The sequence below is a fragment of the Salmo trutta genome, chromosome 37 (assembly GCF_901001165.1).
Source record: "Salmo trutta chromosome 37, fSalTru1.1, whole genome shotgun sequence".
Classification (NCBI taxonomy): Eukaryota; Metazoa; Chordata; class Actinopteri; order Salmoniformes; family Salmonidae; genus Salmo; species Salmo trutta.
The window spans coordinates 3,323,569-3,344,996 of record NC_042993.1 but is presented as its reverse complement, the minus strand read 5'-3'; the positions used below and the strand labels follow the sequence as shown (position 1 = coordinate 3,344,996).

At 43.3% G+C, this 21,428-nt stretch overlaps 1 protein-coding gene across 1 annotated transcript in view; it reads right to left on the bottom strand.

Moving 5' to 3' along the window:
- LOC115177013 (FH1/FH2 domain-containing protein 3) overlaps positions 1 to 21,428 on the bottom strand; it is a 227,461-nt gene that overhangs the window by 18,421 nt on the left and 187,612 nt on the right. Inside the window, exons 6-16 of the mRNA XM_029737456.1 lie at positions 17,805 to 17,899; positions 13,700 to 13,811; positions 12,676 to 12,770; positions 12,260 to 12,403; positions 11,759 to 12,015; positions 8,041 to 8,118; positions 7,391 to 7,657; positions 5,307 to 5,357; positions 1,804 to 1,971; positions 1,482 to 1,616; positions 679 to 729 (exon numbers count right to left, since the gene is read on the bottom strand). Of these exons, the coding sequence (XP_029593316.1) occupies positions 679 to 729; positions 1,482 to 1,616; positions 1,804 to 1,971; positions 5,307 to 5,357; positions 7,391 to 7,657; positions 8,041 to 8,118; positions 11,759 to 12,015; positions 12,260 to 12,403; positions 12,676 to 12,770; positions 13,700 to 13,811; positions 17,805 to 17,899 (1,453 nt within the window). The remainder of the gene's footprint in view (positions 1 to 678; positions 730 to 1,481; positions 1,617 to 1,803; positions 1,972 to 5,306; positions 5,358 to 7,390; positions 7,658 to 8,040; positions 8,119 to 11,758; positions 12,016 to 12,259; positions 12,404 to 12,675; positions 12,771 to 13,699; positions 13,812 to 17,804; positions 17,900 to 21,428) is intronic.

Here is a 21,428-nt window from a genome sequence, read left to right as displayed (position 1 = left end):
AGAGCACAGTGTCTATCTGAATGATTCTAGAATCTACATTTATATAGAGCACTGTGTCTATCTGAATGATTCTAGAATCTACATTTATATAGAGCACAGTGTCTATCTGAATGATTCTAGAATCTACATTTATATAGAGCACAGTGTCTATCTGAATGATTCTAGAATCTACATTTATATAGAGCACTGTGTCTATCTGAATGATTCTAGAATCTACATTTATATAGAGCACTGTGTCTATCTGAATGATTCCAGAATCTACATTTATATAGAGCACTGTGTCTATCTGAATGATTCCAGAATCTACATTTATATAGAGCACTGTGTCTATCTGAATGATTCCAGAATCTAGATTGATATAGAGCACTGTGTCCATCTGAATAATTCTAGAATCTATATTTATATAGAGCACAGTGTCTATCTGAATGATTCCAGAATCTAGATTGATATAGAGCACTGTGTCTATCTGAATAATTCTAGAATCTACATTTATATAGAGCACAGTGTCTATCTGAATGATTCTAGAATCTACATTTATATTGAGCACTGTGTCTATCTGAATGATTCTAGAATCTTAATTGATATAACGCACTGTGTCTATCTGAATGATTCTAGAATCTACATTGCTAGAGAGCACTGTGTCTATTTGTATATTAGAAATGAAAGTAGACAACATACCTCTCTTCTCTGGCCTGTCTTGTCTCTTCCCTCTTGTCCATGTAATCCCGACTGATAATGTTCCAAGTAAGTGAGTGTGAGAGAGAGAGAGAGAGAGAGAGAGACAGACAGTATGTGTAAAGAATGTGAGATCTATATCTTATTGTGCATATTAATTCATATTTGTTTTCATTCACATTCTATAGTACCTTTTTAAAAGACATCCTTAGTTAACCAATGAGTGTGAATAGTTGTAGATACGGTGGGAGAGAAATAGTCTGACATGACAGAGGAGACACACAGACCAGAGGAGCTTTCCAGCGCTCCGTCTGACATCCAGCTCTTTATATGGCCATAGAAAACAAGTAAAAGACAGGCCAGCAGGACTTTGTTTTCTGCCCAACCAACGTCTCCATGGCTGCACCCCAAATTGCACCATATCCCATAATAAGTGCCCTACTTTTGACCAGAGACCTATGGCCCAGTAGAGCTCCATTTGGGATGCAGACCATGTATCTCCTCCTTAGATCCACAGTATGTCCCTGACTGATGACCATAATAAACAGACAGACAGACAAGTATGTCCAGTCTCTAAACATCTCCAACTCGTCTGATATATTGTGGAACAAGGCTCAGACTCTTATTCATCCCAGACAAAACTACATCACTCCAGATAAGTGTATAAAGCTGTGGACAAGGTAGTTCCGTGTTTGATTCTGGTTAATTGGTTTGGGACTTTTAATGAGGGAACTGAACTGCAATGTAAACGTGAAAAGGATAATTCCATCTATGAGTAGTGTGATGTGATGCAGGTTGGGACTCACTTGAAGCGGTTCCTCTCCTCCCTCTCGATTTTCTGCAGTCGTTCCTCCCTCTCTTGTCTCCTCCTCTCTCTCTCTGCGGTCAGAGACTCCTGGTGTTGTCTGTAGGAGGAGGACAACAAGCTCCCCAGAGAAGGTCTGGGTAACCAAACAGAGGAAGACCATATTACTATTCCATTGGTCCTACTACGCTGGGCAAGCTAAAACAAGCGCACCTAAATTATTTGAAAGAAAATAAATAATATTTCAATCCAGGTCTGGAACTCATACACAGAGGTGGCTTATTTAATTGACTGATTGATTGATTGATTGATTGAGTGCTGACCTGTCAGGCTTGGAGTCCAGCTGTGGGCCCCCTGAGGTGGCAAGGGTGCGGTGTACAGGGGTGGTGGGGGCGCTGGCTACACCCTGGGAGCGGTGTACAGGGGTGGTGGGGGCGCTGGCTACACCCTGGGACCTGCCAGGGAGCACCATGACGTGGCCTATGTGTCGGCTGGAAACAACAGGAAGAGGAAACATTGTTATTCACGGTTATAATTCACAACACTAAGGATGTGTGTCTCAAATGGGACACTATTCCCTATATAGTGCAGTACTTTTAACCAGAGCCCTATGGGCCCTTGTCAAAAGTAGCACACTATAAAGGGAATAGGGTGCCATTTGGGACTCAACCCAACTTTTGACTCTGATTCGGTCACTGTGTGACATTCACTAACTCAAAGTATGGTGTCAAAAAAGACCAGACACCTGCCTATAAAAACAACGTCCTCTCTGGACAGCTTTAAATATACAGTAAAAATATGTTTGATGTCCTCTGTGCCCATATGAATAACCCCTGTGATGTAACTGGAATGATGAGATAGATGTTCTTCTTCTATGTTTTTGTTTTATTACTTCACTGCCATACTGTGTTCGGTCTTGTCTAGTCATCTTGTCTCAAGAGGACCACAATGGAAATAAGTCCCAATATAGTGCCCTACGGGCTGTGGTCAAAGGTATTGCACTATATAAGGGGCGGCAGGTAGCCTAGTGGTTAGAGTGTTGGGCCAGTAACCAGCAGGTAGCCTAGTGGTTTAGAGTGTTGGGCCAGTAACCAGCAGGTAGCCTAGTGGTTAGAGTGTTGGGCCAGTAACCAGCAGGTAGCCTAGTGGTTAGAGTGTTGGGCCAGTAACCAGCAGGTAGCCTAGTGGTTCGAGTGTTGGGCCAGTAACCAGCAGGTAGCCTAGTGGTTCGAGTGTTGGGCCAGTAACCAGCAGGTAGCCTAGTGGTTCGAGTGTTGGGCCAGTAACCAGCAGGTAGCCTAGTGGTTAGAGTGTTGGGCCAGTAACCGGAAGGTTGCTGGATTGAATACCCGAGCTGACAAGGTAAAAATCTGTCGTTCTGCCCCTGAACAAGGCAGTTTAACCCACTGTTCCCCGGTTGGCTGTCATTGTAAATAAGAATTTGTTCTTAACTGACTTGCCTGGTAAAATATATATTTTTAAACATGAAATATAAGGGATAGGGTATGCTTTGGGACACTTCCTCTGCCTGTGGAGGTCCTGAAAGGCAGTCGCCAGACACCCAAGACAAGCACGCAGCCAAGAGCAGCGAGACTTGAGTGGGATTCAACTTAAGGGAGGAAATGACTGTACTCAAGAGCAGAGCTGACCCCTAAACAACCCTGCTGCTTTTGACCCCTAAACAACCCTGCTGACCCCTAAACAACTGGCTCTGTTGAATGAGATAGTGAAGCAAGCAGCGTTGCATTCCAAGAGGTGCTCAGCATGCAGCAGCAGTGTTCACTGCCATGTCATGGTGTGTTTGATACAGCTAGAAAGCACTGATGAATCATTTAAATCTCCAGGGTGTCCAGATCACCACTGTCAAATCACTAGGAATTCAGCTAAAAGTAACATTTAGAAATGTAGAAATTTGTTTCATGTAGAAATTTGTTTCACTAAAGGGAACCGAATTCCCCTCAACCCCCCCCCCCTGCGTGTACAGTATCTAAATAGATGCCCTAAGATAGCAGAGGCTAAGTCTAACCAATAAGACTATGAGACTAGTATTAACCTGGAGGCTAAGTCTAACCAATAAGACTATAACACTAGTATTAACCTGTAGGCTAAGTCTAACCAATAAGACTATAAGACTAGTGTTAACCTGGAGGCTAAGTCTTACCTATAAGAATATAAGACTAGTGTTAACCTGGAGGCTAAGTCTTACCTATAAGACTATAAGACTAGTATTAACCTGGAGACTAAGTCTTACCAATAAGACTATAAGACTAGTATTAACCTGGAGGCTAAGTCTAACCAATAAGACTATAAGACTAGTGTTAACCTGGAGGCTAAGTCTAACCAATAAGACTATAAGACTAGTATTAACCTGGAGGCTAAGTCTTACCTATAAGACTATAAGACTAGTATTAACCTGTAGGCTAAGTCTAACCAATAAGACTATAAGACTAGTGTTAACCTGGAGGCTAAGTCTAACCAATAAGACTATAAGACTAGTATTAACCTGGAGGCTAAGTCTTACCTATAAGACTATAAGACTAGTATTAACCTGTAGGCTAAGTCTAACCAATAAGACTATAAGACTAGTGTTAACCTGGAGGCTAAGTCTAACCAATAAGACTATAAGACTAGTATTAACCTGGAGGCTAAGTCTTACCAATAAGACTATAAGACTAGTGTTAACCTGGAGGCTAAGTCTAACCAATAAGACTATAAGACTAGTATTAACCTGGAGGCTAAGTCTTACCTATAAGACTATAAGACTAGTATTAACCTGGAGGCTAAGTCTAACCAATAAGACTATAAGACTAGTATTAACCTGGAGGCTAAGTCTTACCTATAAGACTATAAGACTAGTATTAACCTGGAGACTAAGTCTTACCAATAAGACTATAAGACTAGTGTTAACCTGGAGGCTAAGTCTTACCTATAAGACTATAAGACTAGTATTAACCTGGAGACTAAGTCTTACCAATAAGACTATAAGACTAGTATTAACCTGGAGGCTAAGTCTAACCAATAAGACAATAAGACTAGTATTAACCTGTAGGCTAAGTCTAACCAATAAGACTATAAGACTAGTGTTAACCTGGAGGCTAAGTCTAACCAATAAGACTATAAGACTAGTATTAACCTGGAGGCTAAGTCTTACCTATAAGACTATAAGACTAGTATTAACCTGTAGGCTAAGTCTAACCAATAAGACTATAAGACTAGTGTTAACCTGGAGGCTAAGTCTAACCAATAAGACTATAAGACTAGTGTTAACCTGGAGGCTAAGTCTAACCAATAAGACTATAAGACTAGTATTAACCTGGAGGCTAAGTCTTACCTATAAGACTATAAGACTAGTATTAACCTGTAGGCTAAGTCTAACCAATAAGACTATAAGAGTAGTGTTAACCTGGAGGCTAAGTCTAACCAATAAGACTATAAGACTAGTATTAACCTGGAGGCTAAGTCTTACCAATAAGACTATAAGACTAGTGTTAACCTGGAGGCTAAGTCTAACCAATAAGACTATAAGACTAGTATTAACCTGGAGGCTAAGTCTTACCTATAAGACTATAAGACTAGTATTAACCTGGAGGCTAAGTCTAACCAATAAGACTATAAGACTAGTGTTAACCTGGAGGCTAAGTCTTACCTATAAGACTATAAGACTAGTATTAACCTGGAGACTAAGTCTTACCAATAAGACTATAAGACTAGTATTAACCTGGAGGCTAAGTCTAACCAATAAGACTATAAGACTAGTATTAACCTGGAGGCTAAGTCTTACCTATAAGACTATAAGACTAGTATTAACCTGGAGGCTAAGTCTTACCTTCCAGCACTAACGGGTGCTCTAGATGTATAGAATACAGCTGTTTGGCTGCTGAAGGGAAACAGTGAGGAGAGAGAGAGGAGAGGGACAGTCAAGTACAAATTGTAATGAAGGAAAGAAGCATGCAAGGGTTAAACACAAAGAAAACAGAAGTCTGGAGAACGATTGACTGAAGGATAGTAGCAAGATACATGGTGATTCCAAGAAGCAAGAGAATATTTCTGCCCCTCCCCCCACCGACACAGACTCTACATACTCTTTAAAAACAATCAAACCTTTTTTTAATTCCCATAAAGCCCACAGTTCAAAGACCTCTACTTCCTGGTGTGTCATTAAGACTAGGATGATATGGGATAGGAGGTAGGGAGTGCTCTACTGTAGGCCTACACACTGAGGCACTTCTGGCCTGGTCTGTTCACAATATGGCAACACTACTTTCCATCCTATCTCTGTTGCTGCAGCTCCACACAACATTACACAGACATCTAAGAGACACTCAAATGTGAGTTATGGTGCGTTTTCATTTTTGAATTTTATTTTCTAGGCATGTCTTGGTTTAACTGTGGTGCAACGCCACAATGAAAGACAGATGAGCAGTAAATGTCAGGAAAACGTAGTGTTCTCAACTGGAGTTGCACATCTAGCAGCTGACTCAGTCAAGTAAATGATACGTCTTTGTTCAAACTCTTCTCTTTCTTTTTTTTGTGTGTATGCGTGCCATCCGGGATGGATGATAGAAGCAACATAAAATAAAACACAGCGGACAGGAAAATGTAGCAGCCTACTGGGCACCTGGTGTTAAACTATCTTTAAAAGGCCCAATGCAGACGTTTTTATCTCAACATCAAATCATTTCTGGGTAACTATTAAGTACCTCACAGTGATTGTTTTTCAGTTCAAATGGTCAAAAATAAACAAAAATAGCTTCTTAGGGAAGAGCAATTTCTCAAGCAAGAATTTAGCTAGGACTATCTGGGAGTGGTTTGAGTACGGAGGGGGAAAATGAAAACTAGCTGTTATTGGCAGAGAGGTTTGTAAATCTCTTTCTTATTGGTCTATTAATAAAGTGGAGCCGGTTCAGAAGGGAAACCCCAGTGTGGTGACATCAGCAGATATTGCACCAATTGGATTCACACTATACTTCCATTCAGTCTATTTAAGTTGACCAGTTGTACACATGCTTCCTGGATGCTGGATGGCACGTGAATGCATGAACTGGTGTCTCTTGCTGTCGTTGTTGCTGTAACTAGCTGTTACTCGCTATGCTTGCTGATTCTGATATCCCACCAGCACCCCAGCCTCCACCTGCGGGTTCTGTGTTTCTCCCTTCAGGGGATTTGATATAGCATGTCGTGCTCACTGCCTGCAGTTATTTGATCATCTTCATATGACGCTTGGCTCTGGCAGTGAGCCAGCCTGAAGGAGCAGAGCCCTAATGCCAAGACTATGCATTGTAATTTTTTCTAACGAATGGTTAAATGTACATGTGGTGTTTCATTTCTGAAACTCATTTACCGCCTGGTGATGTCGCCAGGCAGGCCAAATCATCCCATCAAAACAGGCGGAGATTTCAGGCCGATTTCAGTTCTTACACTAAAAGGGTATTTTCATTATTTTCACAATTTCACAGTATTATTCCAACCTCACAGTGTGGAAATATATATACAACACAGGAAAATCAAATGTTTTACTGCACTGGGCCTTTAAAGGCCAAAGGAATGCCGAGGCAAGCTAAAGATGTGTTCAACTGGACACAAGCTAAAGCATACATAACATGCATGAGGAAGACCATCTACAAGTGCCTCGTAGGCCACGGAAAGCAAATATGACTCGACAACACAGAATCTGTCTGACACGGTAGACATTAACACTGTCTATACCCCTGTCCAAAAGACATTCAGTACGGCAGCTTCTCAGCCAAGTGGATTGTAAGGGAGCAAGCCAGGCAGACATGAAGACACAGACACCAGTGTTGAGGGATGACAGTGTATATTTAAGAGTTGGGGAGGTATTCCTTCATAGTGAATGTAATGCCAGAGGTGAAGTAGTGAACTGTATAGCTCCTGTTGCTGCTGCACCTCTACCTGTAGCGCTGTTGTCTGGCCACACCCCTCTCAACACACTCCTCGTACCCAGCAGAGGCAGACACCTGGCTCAGGTCCACGTCAGGGGGGAGGGGGAGGGGCTTGGGCGGTTGGAGGTAGGACTGACTACGTCCCCTCGAGGGGGAGGAGGAGCAGGAGAGGGAGGAAGAGGAGGTTACAGAGGTGCTGTGCTGTTGGCCCAGAGGGTGGGCAGTGCCTGGCAGTCTCCCCCAGCCCAGCGCTATGACCAGGGAAGTAGATCTGGGACTGGGAGAGACATCCTGGGGGTTAGAGCCAGTGTTTCTAGGGGGGGTGGACACAGGGGCCATAGGGCTGGCCATGGCCACACTCTCTCTCTCTGAGGCGGCTGAGGCATCAGGGATGAGGTTGACCATACAGTGAAAAGGAGAACACAAGCTAGAGGAGTCCTCTACTGCCTGCACGGGCACCATGCTAAAACAACAGAGTAACAAACAAAGGGGGTGGGGTATATCCAAGGGGAATACATTACACGTTTCCAATAACACACCCATACAGGGTTAACAACACTATCTATCGTCCAGTAAGGGAGAGATGGATGGAGGACAAGACTGAAAGAAAGACACGGAAGAAGAGGTTCTATTGGGAGAAAACCTGTTTTCCTGAAATACCTGTGGAAGCCCTTTCTAGTGGTCTCATCATCTTCCTCATCCTCCTCCTCCTCTTCCTCCTCATCCTCTTCCTCCTCTCTGAAAAGGAGGGGTGGAGGGATGGATGGAGGGGAGGGGAGGGAGAAAATAGACGGGAAAGAGTAGAAAGAGGAAAAGGAGGAAAAATTGCAACAGACAACATGAACAAAATACAGTAGAAAACTGTCTAGAAAAAGAGACAAAGAACTGACAGACAGAATGCAGTACACACAGCACGTCCTGTCAAAACTGACAAGGGACGTAAAAATGTGTACACAAGGCAGTATAGTTCAAAGAGGTTCATAGCTTTTAGTTAGTATGTCCTCATTTAATTCATTACATACAGTGCTTGATAACGTTAAAAAACTGCATGAGAACTGACTAAATCAATGTCAGCTAACCATCTGGCATACACCAGCAGCTCTGGACCAGCCAGTAACATCTTAGGGACCAGTAACAGTCCCTGGACCAGAGGTTGATCAATGATCATAGTGTACATCCCAAACGGCACCCTATTCCCTATATAGTGCACTACTTTTGACCAGAGCCATATGGGCTTTGGTCAAAAGTAGTGCACAGTGTAGGAGAATGGTGTCACTTGGGACACAACCATTGACTAGACTGTGACTGTGTGGTCATATCTGGAGGGTTTTAATTGATAAAGGATTGTCGCATACATCATATGCATACGAGAGTTTTTCTAGTCCCATTGTGCTGTCAAGTTTCCTCTGACCCACCCGCCTGTGTTTCATTACAGATATGGAAAACACTGATCTTCAAAGGCGGTCTGAATTTCCTGTGTGTGGTGGACTGGACTGGTGGGAGTCAGTATCATATAACCCTCTGGGTTCAATTGAACTATCTGCAGAACCGAACTGGAGCGCTAGCAGAAATGCTAGCAGAAATGCAAGTTAAAACGAACTGTCATTACTAACGGTGGACAGTATGATGCTGTGTGTGGCAGGGTGAAAGGTAGCCATCACACTGTGCCTTGACTTTCCCACCCCTTGACTTTTTCCACATTTTGTTGTGCTACAGCCTGAATATATATATTTTTTTAACAAATTGATTAAAAATGAAAAGCTGAAATGTCTGAGTCAATAAGTATTCAATCCCTTTGTTATGGCAAGCTGAAATAAATTCAGGAGTAAAAATGTGCTGAACAAGTCACATAATACGTTGCTTTGTGTGCAATAATAGTGTTTATGTCACGTTCTGACCATAGTAAGATGTTATTTTCTATGGTAGAGTAGGTCAGGGCGTGACAGGGGGTGTTTTTCTATGTTTTCTATTTCTATGTTCATGTTCTAGTTTTGTATTTCTATGTTGGTTTTGTTTGGGATGATCTCCAATTAGAGGCAGCTGGTCCTCGTTGTCTCCAATTGGAGATCATACTTAAGTAGGGTTTTTTTCCACCTGGGTTTGTGGGAGATTATCTTTGAGTCAGTGTATGTTTCACCTCTGCGTTACGGTTTGTTGTTTTTGTCATTCAGTTAATTTTTTTGGTCATTCAGTTTATTTATATGTATTGCATAGTTTCACAGTGTAAATAAAATGTGGAACGACACACACGCTGCACTTTGGTCCGCTTCTCCTTTCGACAACTGTGACAGTTTAACATGATTTTTGAATGATTACCTCATCTCTGTACCCCACACAAACACTTATCTGTAAGGTCCCTAAGTAGAGCAGTGAATTTGAAAAACCTATTTAACCACAAAGACCAGGGAGGTTTTCCAATGCCTCGCGCCTATTGGTCGATAGGTCAAAATAAAAAAGCAGACATTGAATATCCCTTTGAGCATGGTGAATATTAATTACACTTTGGGTGGTGTATCAATACACCCAGTCACTACAAAGTATGAGGCCAATGGTGACTTTAAAACAGTTACAGAGTTTAATGGCTGTGATAGGAGGAAAATGAGGATGGATCAACAACATTGTAGTTACTCCACAATACTAACCTAATTGACTGAGTGAAAAGGAAGCCTGTACAGAATAAAAATATTCCCAAACATGCATCCTGTTTGCAACAAGGCACTAAAGTAATACTGCAAAAAATGTGGCAAAGCAATTCCCTTTTTGTCCTGAATATAAAGTTTTATGTTTGGGGCAAATCTAATACAACACATTGTACCAATCTCCATATTTTTAAGCATAGTGGTGGCTGCATCATGTTATGGGTATGCTTATCATTTTTCAGGATAAAAAATTAATTGAATGGAGCTAAGTCCTAGAGGAAAACTTAGTTCAGTCTGCTTATCACCAGACACTGGGAGATGAATTCATCTTTCAGAAGGACAATAACCTAAAACAAGGCCAAATCTACATTGGAGTTGCTTAGCAAGAAGACAGTGAATGTTCCTGAGTGGCCCAGTTACAGTTTAGACTTACAAATCTGTTTTAAAATCTATGGCAAGACCTGAAAATTGTTGTCTAGCAATAATTAACAACCAATTTGACAGAGCTTGAAGAATTTTGAAAAGAATAATGGGCAAATGTTACACAATCCAGGTGTGGAAAGCTCTTAGAGACTTACCCAGAAAGATTCACAGCTGAAATCGCTGCCAAAGCTGCTTCAACAAAGTATTGACTCAGGGGTGTGAATACTTATGTAAATTACATATTGCAGTATTTAAATTTCAATACATTTGCAAACATTTCTAAAAACATGTTTTCACTTGGTCATTATGGGGTAGTGTGTGGAGATGGATGAGAGAGAGAAAAAAATGTATTGACTTTTGAATTCAGGCTGAAACACAACACAATGTGTAATAAGTCAAGGGGAATGAATACTTTCTGAAGGCACTGTAGTATAGTTTTACATCATTGGTCCTTCATCTTGAAACAGGAAGGTTATGAGTAAGGTTTGTAATGACTGTGATATGTGGTTGCCTTATTTAACTTAGTTGAATGCACCGACTGTAAGTCACTCTGGAGAAGAGCGTCTGCCAAATGGCCAACATGTTTAAATGTAATGTACCTGTGGTGGCTAACAGAGAACTTCTTATCATATTAGATGTACTATACTGTACTATAAATTCAACAAACACTCCCTCAAAGGGAAACATGACTTGTGACAGATAGGACACATACAGGGATGCATCCCAAATGGTACCTTTACTGCCAAAAGTAGTGCACTACATAGGTAATAGGGTGCCATTTGGGACACGAGCACAGTAATAACTAATAATAACTCCTAATAACTCCTAATAACTCCTATCACTGTTTAGAGAAGCTTCCTATTTCCTTCAGCAGCTCCACGAGGTCACAAAACATTGACAGTCTGAAGATGAATCTAAACGTCACTTTGAAACAGCAGCCCATGCTCTGTCTCTCTTGTATTACTATATAATGACATTCTTCATTCATATTGGCTCTGGTTGGAACACACACATCTGTCTAAGACTGTAACGTAATACAACACTGGCAGTCAAACCCTTTCCTGTTCTGAACTGTATCGTGGATCCAGAATCATCTGTGTGTTTTCCCGTTCCTCACAGCTGACTTCTCTGGGTAGTGAAGGAAAAATAAACCGAACAATTTCAGCTGACCATTTAAGATCATATTGGCAAGTTTCAGTTAACAACAGAAGCAGGGATATGCTTCTCCCTTTAACCCATTCACACTCTCTACCTCTCCCCCTCCCCTTCTCCTGTTTGCCCCCCCCCAACACCCACTCTCCTCTGCTCCAACTCACCTCTCGCTGACGTCGTCGATGCCCTGGCCTCCGAAGGGCAGGAAGCTACCGTTGTGTCCCCCGTGAGAGTGAGGGCTGCTGGGGGAAGCGGGGGCCGAGGTGAGGCCTCTCCCGTTCTGGAGGGAGTGTCTCCGGCTTCGTCTCCTCTCCAGGCCTCGCCGGTCGTTGGTGCCCCCCACGCTGGCACGCCGCCGGTTCTTCCGACCCACGGTAGGCGGCTGGCTCTCGTCGTCCCCGTCCTCGTGGCGCAGAGCAGTCTGGAGGCACAACAGGGAACAGTTAGACTAGCAGGGGACATGAGGTCCCTAGCAGACACGGGTCAACACTTTAGGACTATTCCATTGGTCCCATTGAGGACCAACTATATCAAGCTTGTCAAGTATTTATTTGTATATTTGACCAAGTTTTGCACCTATAGCGCTCTGGTAGTGTTTCTACAACAAACTAGTTAAGTGGCTAAGCCAGGAAGTGAATTCCACTAAGCCGAGGAGGTGGAGGTACCTCGTAAATGTTAAACTGCTCCATGAGGTCTAGGTCTGTTCCCTTCCTGCTACGGTGTCTCTGAGACATGGCCTCCATGCCCTGCTCCTCCAAACAGTCCACCACGTCATAGAATGAGTCCTGGTCAGGCAGGCCTGCTAGAGTCTGAAACAAAAACACAAATGTCATCATTTGGGAGGGGGAGAGAGAGAGAGTGAGAGAGAGAGAGAGAGAGAGGGAGAGAGAGAGAGAGAGAGAGAGAGAAAAAGAGTTGTAAAGAGAGAGATGTAGAGAGAGAGAGAGAGAGAGAGAGAGATGTAGAAAGAGAGAAAGAAATAAAAGACAAAGAGATGCGAGTCAAATGTAGAGAGAGAAAAAGATGTAGAGAGAGAGTGAAAAAGAGATGAAGAGAGAGAGAGGAATAAAGAGAGACCGACCTTGTTGATGAGGGTCATGGCATACACCAGCAGCTCTGTGTCCACCCCATCCTTCTCCTCCAGAATCTCCATGGCATTGGACCACAGCTTACAGCCTGCACCACAAAGCATTCACCACACATTCGGTCCAAAGGTACCACAATCCAACTATGCTCTGCATTCAAATTAACCATATATATATAAAATACACTTTGAATGGAACCATATGGATATCAGGAGTAGATCATGTAATATTAGACTAATAGAAGCTGAAACAGTAATGATATCAGTAGTAGATTGTATAATATTAGACTAATAGAAGCTGAAACAGTAATGATATCAGTAGTAGATTGTATAATATTAGACTAATAGAAGCTGAAACAGTAATGATATCAGTAGTAGATTGTATAATATTAGACTAATAGAAGCTGAAACAGTAATGATATCAGGAGTAGATCGTGTAATATTAGACTAATAGAAGCTGAAACAGTAATGATATCAGTAGTAGATCGTGTAATATTAGACTAATAGAAGTTGAAACAGTAATGATATCAGTAGTAGATCGTGTACAGTTGGACTAGTTGGAGTCAGCTCAAGTGTCCTGAACAGTTTCCAGGGTAGTAGTAGCAGTGTGTCTGTGTGTGTGTGTGTGTGTGTGTGTGTGTGTGTGTGTGTGTGTGTGTGTGTGTGTGTGTGTGTGTGTGTGTGTGTGTGTGTGTGAGGCAGCGCTGCAGTCAGACAGTGGGGTCATGGACCATCTCAGTCTCACCCAGAGCTCCTGGTATCAGGTTCTCTCTCCTTTACACAGCCACAGCAGTGATGGGCTTAGACAGAGTGGAGACACACACACCTCCCCCCACTACTGGAGAGGACACAATGTGGAGCTTTTACAGAGGCAGGTAACTAAACCCCACCAGAGGAGAGAGTTACAGTCTTCTTCAATAAACACACACACTTACCTCCCGTGGTGTCTACAATGTGTGTGTGTGGTGTTTGTGTGTGGTGTGTGTGTGTGTGTGTAGGGTAGTGGTCTGGTCTTTCCTACCTCTCTTGGTGTCCACGGTGTTGACAGCATGGATGAGCAGGGCAGTGTTGGGTTCAGTGTACTCCACAAACACCAGTAACAGTTTCAGAGCTGTCTTCACTACCAGACGGAACTACACACACACACACACACACACACACACACACACACACACACACACACACACACACACACACACACACACACACACACACACACACACACACACACACACACACACACACACACACACACACACAAACACACACACACACACAGCAGAGCAGAGCAGAGCAGAGCAGAACAGGTTTTATGCACCAGGGACCATACCAATCTCCTTCTGCATGTTATAACTGTATAGGCGCCATAACATCCTTGGCATCAGTGACTAACGAGGTGCAGCATGCATGTTAACCACTGATAGGGTTTAAATGTGACCAACGAGGTGCAGCGTGCATGTTAACCACTGATAGGGTTTAAATGTGACCAACGAGGTGCAGCGTGCATGTTAACCACTGATAGGGTTTAAATGTGACCAACGAGGTGCAGCGTGCATGTTAAACACTGATAGGGTTTAAATGTGACCAACGAGGTGCAGCGTGCATGTTAACCACTGATAGGGTTTAAATGTGACCAACGAGGTACAGCATGCATGTTAACCACTGATAGGGTTTAAATGTGACTAATGAGGTGCAGCATGCATGTTAACCACTGATAGGGTTTAAATGTGACCAACGAGGTACAGCATGCATGTTAACCACTGATAGGGTTTAAATGTGACCAACGAGGTGCAGCATGCATGTTAACCACTGATAGGGTTTAAATGTGAATAATGAGGTGCAGCATGCATGTTAACCACTGATAGGGTTTAAATGTGACCAACGAGGTACAGCATGCATGTTAACCACTGATAGGGTTTAAATGTGACCAACGAGGTGCAGCGTGCATGTTAACCACTGATAGGGTTTAAATGTGACCAACGAGGTGCAGCGTGCATGTTAACCACTGATAGGGTTTAAATGTGACCAACGAGGTACAGCATTCATGTTAGCCACTGATAGGGTTTAAATGTTACTAACGAGGTGCAGCATGCATGTTAACCACTGATAGGGTTTAAATGTGACCAACGAGGTACAGCATGCATGTTAACCACTGATAGGGTTTAAATGTGACCAACGAGGTGCAGCGTGCATGTTAACCACTGATAGGGTTTAAATGTGACCAACGAGGTGCAGCGTGCATGTTAACCACTGATAGGGTTTAAATGTGACCAACGAGGTACAGCATTCATGTTAGCCACTGATAGGGTTTAAATGTTACTAACGAGGTGCAGCATGCATGTTAACCACTGATAGGGTTTAAATGTGACCAACGAGGTGCAGCGTGCATGTTAACCACTGATAGGGTTTAAATGTGACCAATGAGGTACAGCATGCATGTTAACCACTGATAGGGTTTAAATGTGACTAACGAGGTGCAGCATGCATGTTAACCACTAATAGGGTTTAAATGTGACTAACGAGGTGCAGCATGCATGCAGCATGCATGTTAACCATTATCTTTACATTTAGCAGACGCTCTTATCCAGAGCGACTTACAGTAGTGAATGCTTACATTTCATAGAATTATTTTCCTGTCCACTGATAGGGTTAAAATGTGACTAACGAGGTACAGCGTGCATGTTAACCACTGATAGGGTTTAAATGTGACCAACGAGGTGCAGCATGCATGTTAACCACTGATAGGGTTTAAATGTGACCAACGAGGTACAGCATGCATGTTAACCACTGATAGGGTTTAAATGTGACCAACGAGGTGCAGCATGCATGTTAACCACTGATAGGCTTTAAATGTGACCAACGAGGTGCAGCGTGCATGTTAACCACTGATAGGGTTTAAATGTGACCAACGAGGTACAGCATGCATGTTAACCACTGATAGGGTTTAAATGTGACCAACGAGGTACAGCATTCATGTTAGCCACTGATAGGGTTTAAATGTTACTAACGAGGTGCAGCGTGCATGTTAACCACTGATAGGGTTTAAATGTGACCAACGAGGTGCAGCGTGCATGTTAACCACTGATAGGGTTTAAATGTGACCAACGAGGTACAGCATGCATGTTAACCACTGATAGGGTTTAAATGTGACCAACGAGGTGCAGCATGCATGTTAACCACTGATAGGGTTTAAATGTGACCAACGAGGTACAGCGTGCATGTTAACCACTGATAGGGTTTAAATGTGACCAACGAGGTGCAGCGTGCATGTTAACCACTGATAGGGTTTAAATGTGACTAACGAGGTGCAGCATGCATGTTAACCACTGATAGGGTTTAAATGTGACCAACGAGGTACAGCGTGCATGTTAACCACTGATAGGGTTTAAATGTGACCAACGAGGTGCAGCGTGCATGTTAACCACTGATAGGGTTTAAATGTGACCAACGAGGTGCAGCGTGCATGTTAACCACTGATAGGGTTTCAATGTGACCAACGAGGTACAGCATTCATGTTAGCCACTGATAGGGTTTAAATGTTACTAACGAGGTGCAGCGTGCATGTTAACCACTGATAGGGTTTAAATGTGACCAACGAGGTACAGCATTCATGTTAGCCACTGATAGGGTTTAAATGTTACTAACGAGGTGCAGCGTGCATGTTAACCACTGATAGGGTTTAAATGTGACCAACGAGGTGCAGCATGCATGTTAACCACTGATAGGGTTTAAATGTGACCAACGAGGTACAGCATTCATGTTAGCCACTGATAGGGTTTAAATGTTACTAACGAGGTGCAGCGTGCATGTTAACCACTGATAGGGTTTAAATGTGACCAACGAGGTGCAGCGTGCATGTTAACCACTGATAGGGTTTAAATGTGCCCAACGAGGTGCAGCGTGCATGTTAACCACTGATAGGGTTTAAATGTGACCAACGAGGTACAGCGTGCATGTTAACCACTGATAGGGTTTAAATGTGACTAACGAGGTGCAGCGTGCATGTTAACCACTGATAGGGTTTAAATGTGACCAACGAGGTACAGTGTGCATGTTAACCACTGATAGGGTTTAAATGTGACCAACGAGGTGCAGCGTGCATGTTAACCACTGATAGGGTTTAAATGTGACCAACGAGGTACAGCATGCATGTTAACCACTGATAGGGTTTAAATGTGACCAACGAGGTGCAGCATGCATGTTAACCACTGATAGGGTTTAAATGTGACCAACGAGGTGCAGCGTGCATGTTAACCACTGATAGGGTTTAAATGTGACCAACGAGGTACAGCATGCATGTTAACCACTGATAGGGTTTAAATGTGACTAACGAGGTGCAGCATGCATGTTAACCACTGATAGGGTTTCAATGTGTCATTACATAGTGCCCAATAAGAGGTTTTCCTGCTCTGACAGCCCTGAGTGGTTGAGATAATGGCCTGATAGAGGATGTATAGGAAATAAGGGAACAGGGATTGTACTTGTTGGGGTGAATAATGCCGAGGCATGGTACAGCCAGAATGTAAAGCCAGAAAAGAGAAAGAAAGACAGAGAAAGACAGAGAAAAAAAGGAAGGGATGTGAAGATCTGTGTGTAATAAAGTGAGTGCCTGAACGGGACATGATCAAAAACATGCTGTGTGTTACAGTTGGCCAGGAAGAAGGAGCAGAGGAGAGAAGAATCGGTTAGAGCAGGAAATACAGAGACACTCTCGCCCAGAGGAGAAAGAGGGAGAGAGAGAGAGAAATACAGAGATAGAAAGGACAGAGATAGAGTGGGCAAGAGAGAAAGAGAGGACAGAGAGAGTGAGAGAAGGAGAGAGGGAACAGAGAGAGAGAAGGAGAGAGGGGACAGAGAGAGACAGAGAGAGAGAGAGAGCGAAAGAGAGAGAGAGAGAGAGAGAGAGGAGAGGGGACAGATAGAGAGAGAGAGAGAGAGAAGGAGAGAGAGGACAGAGGGGACAGATAGAGAGGGATTGGGGGAGAAAATAGATTGACCTGGCCATCAGAGGATTGGGGAGAGCTGTCACACCACCAGGGAGGTTGGTCTTGCATGTTTTACAGTTGTTTTATGGTCAAATGCAAAAGTACAATAATATTTCCTTTGCAGGGAACTTCGTACTGTACCTTGGATCCAACGAGTGTGTAAAGCCATTGGACGGTTTCGTTGTGACTTATGAGGCCGTTCATTCCATCCACATACAGCATGATCTGTCCCAGAGCTGGAGAGAGACAGAGAGAGAGAGAGAGTTGAATTGAGCGAGAGCGAGAGCGAGAGAGAGAGAGAGAGAAAGAGAGAGAGATGCTTGTTTCTGCAGCTCTGTGTTTGGTTACAAGAATGGGCCCGTTGCACATGAACCTGATGAGTTGTCATAAAAATACCAGGGAACAAATGAAAGATGGGGCTAGTTCTGTCTTTGCCATGGCAGGCAGTGCTGCGGCTCTCCCTCCCCTCTTCCTCTATCTAGGTTAGACACACATCTGCCATTCCAGTTATGTTATTCTCTTCTTTTTGCCACAAGACTGACTGCACAGACCCATATCCATCTGTCCTGCACATCACCCCCAAGAGTGGGAAAAAACTTCCTCACTGATGTTTCCCTATCCTCTTTAGAATTCTATAAGCCTCTAAAGAGAGTGACTCATGTGAGGAGCAGTATGTTGGTCCAGTTAGGAAGAGATAACTAACTCTTTAGGAGAGAGACAGCAAGGACATCACCATAGAAACACAACACCAGACATTAAGAAAAATCCCCACTTCCCATAATACCAAATCCAAACCAAGTCATATGAATGAAATGAGCGAGGGATGAAAAGTGAGGGGGGAGAGATGGAACTACAGAACATCAATAGTGGCAGACAAGGGATCTTTCCTTTCCTTGACATGTAGATAATGCTAACCAGATTGTCACTAATGTTGGAGTGCCTCTGACCTAGCTCCAGCTGCACTGCAGACATACACTATGAGGACACAGACAGATTCCCCCATTCATGCAAAGTTACCAACACTGTATGAGCAGAAAGTTCAACAACATCTGATATGAACACAAAGTGAAGATATCCATTCATTTCAGATTGCTATGAAGTCAAAATAATGATATTCCAAATAATGACAGACATGATCTACAGTTGAACCAAAGCCAGATAACAACAGAGAGATATACTGAACAAGTGTGTTCTTTCTTTTACTGGGTTGTTCTCATCTGCCGTGTCTAACTGTCTGTGTGATGGAGGGTTCTGTATCTATAGGCGGTTGCTAAGTGTTCAAATAATTAGCAGAGCTCAGTTGACTGTGGAAACAACGACATGTTGATCGACACAACATGCACACAACCACTGAATATTAGGAGAATGGAACACATTCCAATCATACTTGGATAAGACACATTCCAGTCATGCTTCGATAAGATACAATTCAGCCATGCTTGGATAAGACACATTCCAGCCATGCTTTGATAATACACATTCCAGTCATACTTGGATAAGACACATGCTAGCCATGCTTGGATAAGACACATTCCAGCTATGCTTGGATAAGACACATTCCAGCCATGCTTGGATAAGACACATTCCAGCTATGCTTGGATAAGATACATTCCAGCCATGCTTGGATAATACACATTCCAGTCATGCTTGGATAAGATACATTCCAGCCATGCTTGGATAAGACACATTCCAGTCATGCTTGGATAAGATACATTCTAGCCATTCTTGGATAATACACATTCCAGTCATGCTTGGATAAGACATATTCCAGCCATGCCTTGATAAGATACATTCCAGCCATGCTTGGATAAGATACATTCCAGCCATGCTTGGATAAGTCAATTCCAGCCATGCTTTGATAAGATACAATCCAGTCATGCTTGGATAAGACACATTCCAGTCATGCTTGGATAAGATACATTCCAGCCATGCTTGGATAAGATACATTCCAGCCATGCTTGGATAAGACACATTCCAGTCATGCTTGGATAAGATACATTCCAGCCATGCTTGGATAAGACACATTCCAGTCATGCTTGGATAAGATACATTCCAGTCATAATTGGATAAGATACATTCCAGCCATGCTTGGATAAGATACATTCCAGCCATGCTTGGATAAGACACATTCCAGTCATGCTTGGATAAGATACATTCCAGCCATGCTTGGATAAGACACATTCCAGTCATGCTTGGATAAGATACATTCCAGTCATGCTTGGATAAGATACATTCCAGCCATGCTTGAATAAAACACATTCCAGTCATGCTTGGATAAGACAACCTGTGGAGATTGTTTATCTGTGGGACAGATTGACAGGCTTCCACCACATAATGACCATGTTCATCAAATATCACCTTATAATATAATATAATATCACCTTATAATAATGATGTCCTGTTGTTATTGTTGAGAGTTGACTTTTACACGCACGCACGCACGCACGCACACACACCCACACACACACACACACACACACACACACACACACACACACACACACAAACACACACACACACACTGCTGGTGTGAGAGAGTGGTCAGGGACAGGGACATTACTCTACCCCCAATTTGCAATAAATCAACCAAGCAGGCCCAGAGTCTTCAGACAGACATGGGCCTCAAACAAAACACAACATTCAGCGGAGAAGAAGTGTCTGTCCAGTCCAGTCATCCCTCAGTTTGTCAGACAGTCACAACTGAAAGGGAAAATACTGGAGCAGCCTTGCTCACCGGACCCTGACACCACTTCCATTTGTAACAGGATACATAAATAAGGATCATAACAGGAGCTAAGGGACCTCTATGGGAGGGCACTAAAAATGCACCCTGGGCTTCAGTCCGTTGAGGAGGGAAACAGAAAAGGGGGGAGAGGATGAGAAAAGAGGGTAACAAATAGCCGTGGATAGGATTGGATGGAGCAAAGCACAAAAAAGCTTCCTTTTTTTAGGGGGTTGGTTTGTTATAGGCTAAGAGTGAAATGCTCTGTGAGTTAATATTTGAGTTAAGTTCAAGCTGCAATATGTACGTTTTTGGGGCGACCCGGACAAATTCACATAGAAATTAGTCTAAGAAGTGGTAGATCTATGTGCGCAATGTCGATGCTTCCCATTCTTAAGTTTCAGCACCACTTTACACCACTACAGACCACCGGGACCAGCACCACTTTACACCACTACAGACCACCGGGACCAGCACCACTTTACACCACTCCACACCACCGGAACCAGCACCACTTTACACCACTATAGACCACCGGGACCAGCACCACTTTACACCACTACAGACCACTGGGACCAGCACCACTTTACACCACTACAGAACACCGGGACCAGCACCACTTTACACCACTACAGACCACCGTGACCAGCACCACTTTACACCACTACAGACCACTGGGACCAGCACCACTTTACACCACTACAGACCACTGGGACCAGCACCACTTTACACCACTACAGACCACCGGGACCAGCACCACTTTACACCACTACAGACCACAGGGACCAGCACCACTTTACACCACTACAGATCACAGGGACCAGCACCACTTTACACCACTACAGACCGCCGGGACCAGCACCACTTTACACCACTACAGACCACCGGGACCAGCACCACTTTACGCCACTACAGACCACCGGGACCAGCACCATTTTACACCACTCCACACCACCAGAACCAGCAGCACTTTACACCACTCTACTGGGCAGAGCACCAGTTGCTCTCTCTGTAACTGTATGTTGACATAGAAGATAAACAGG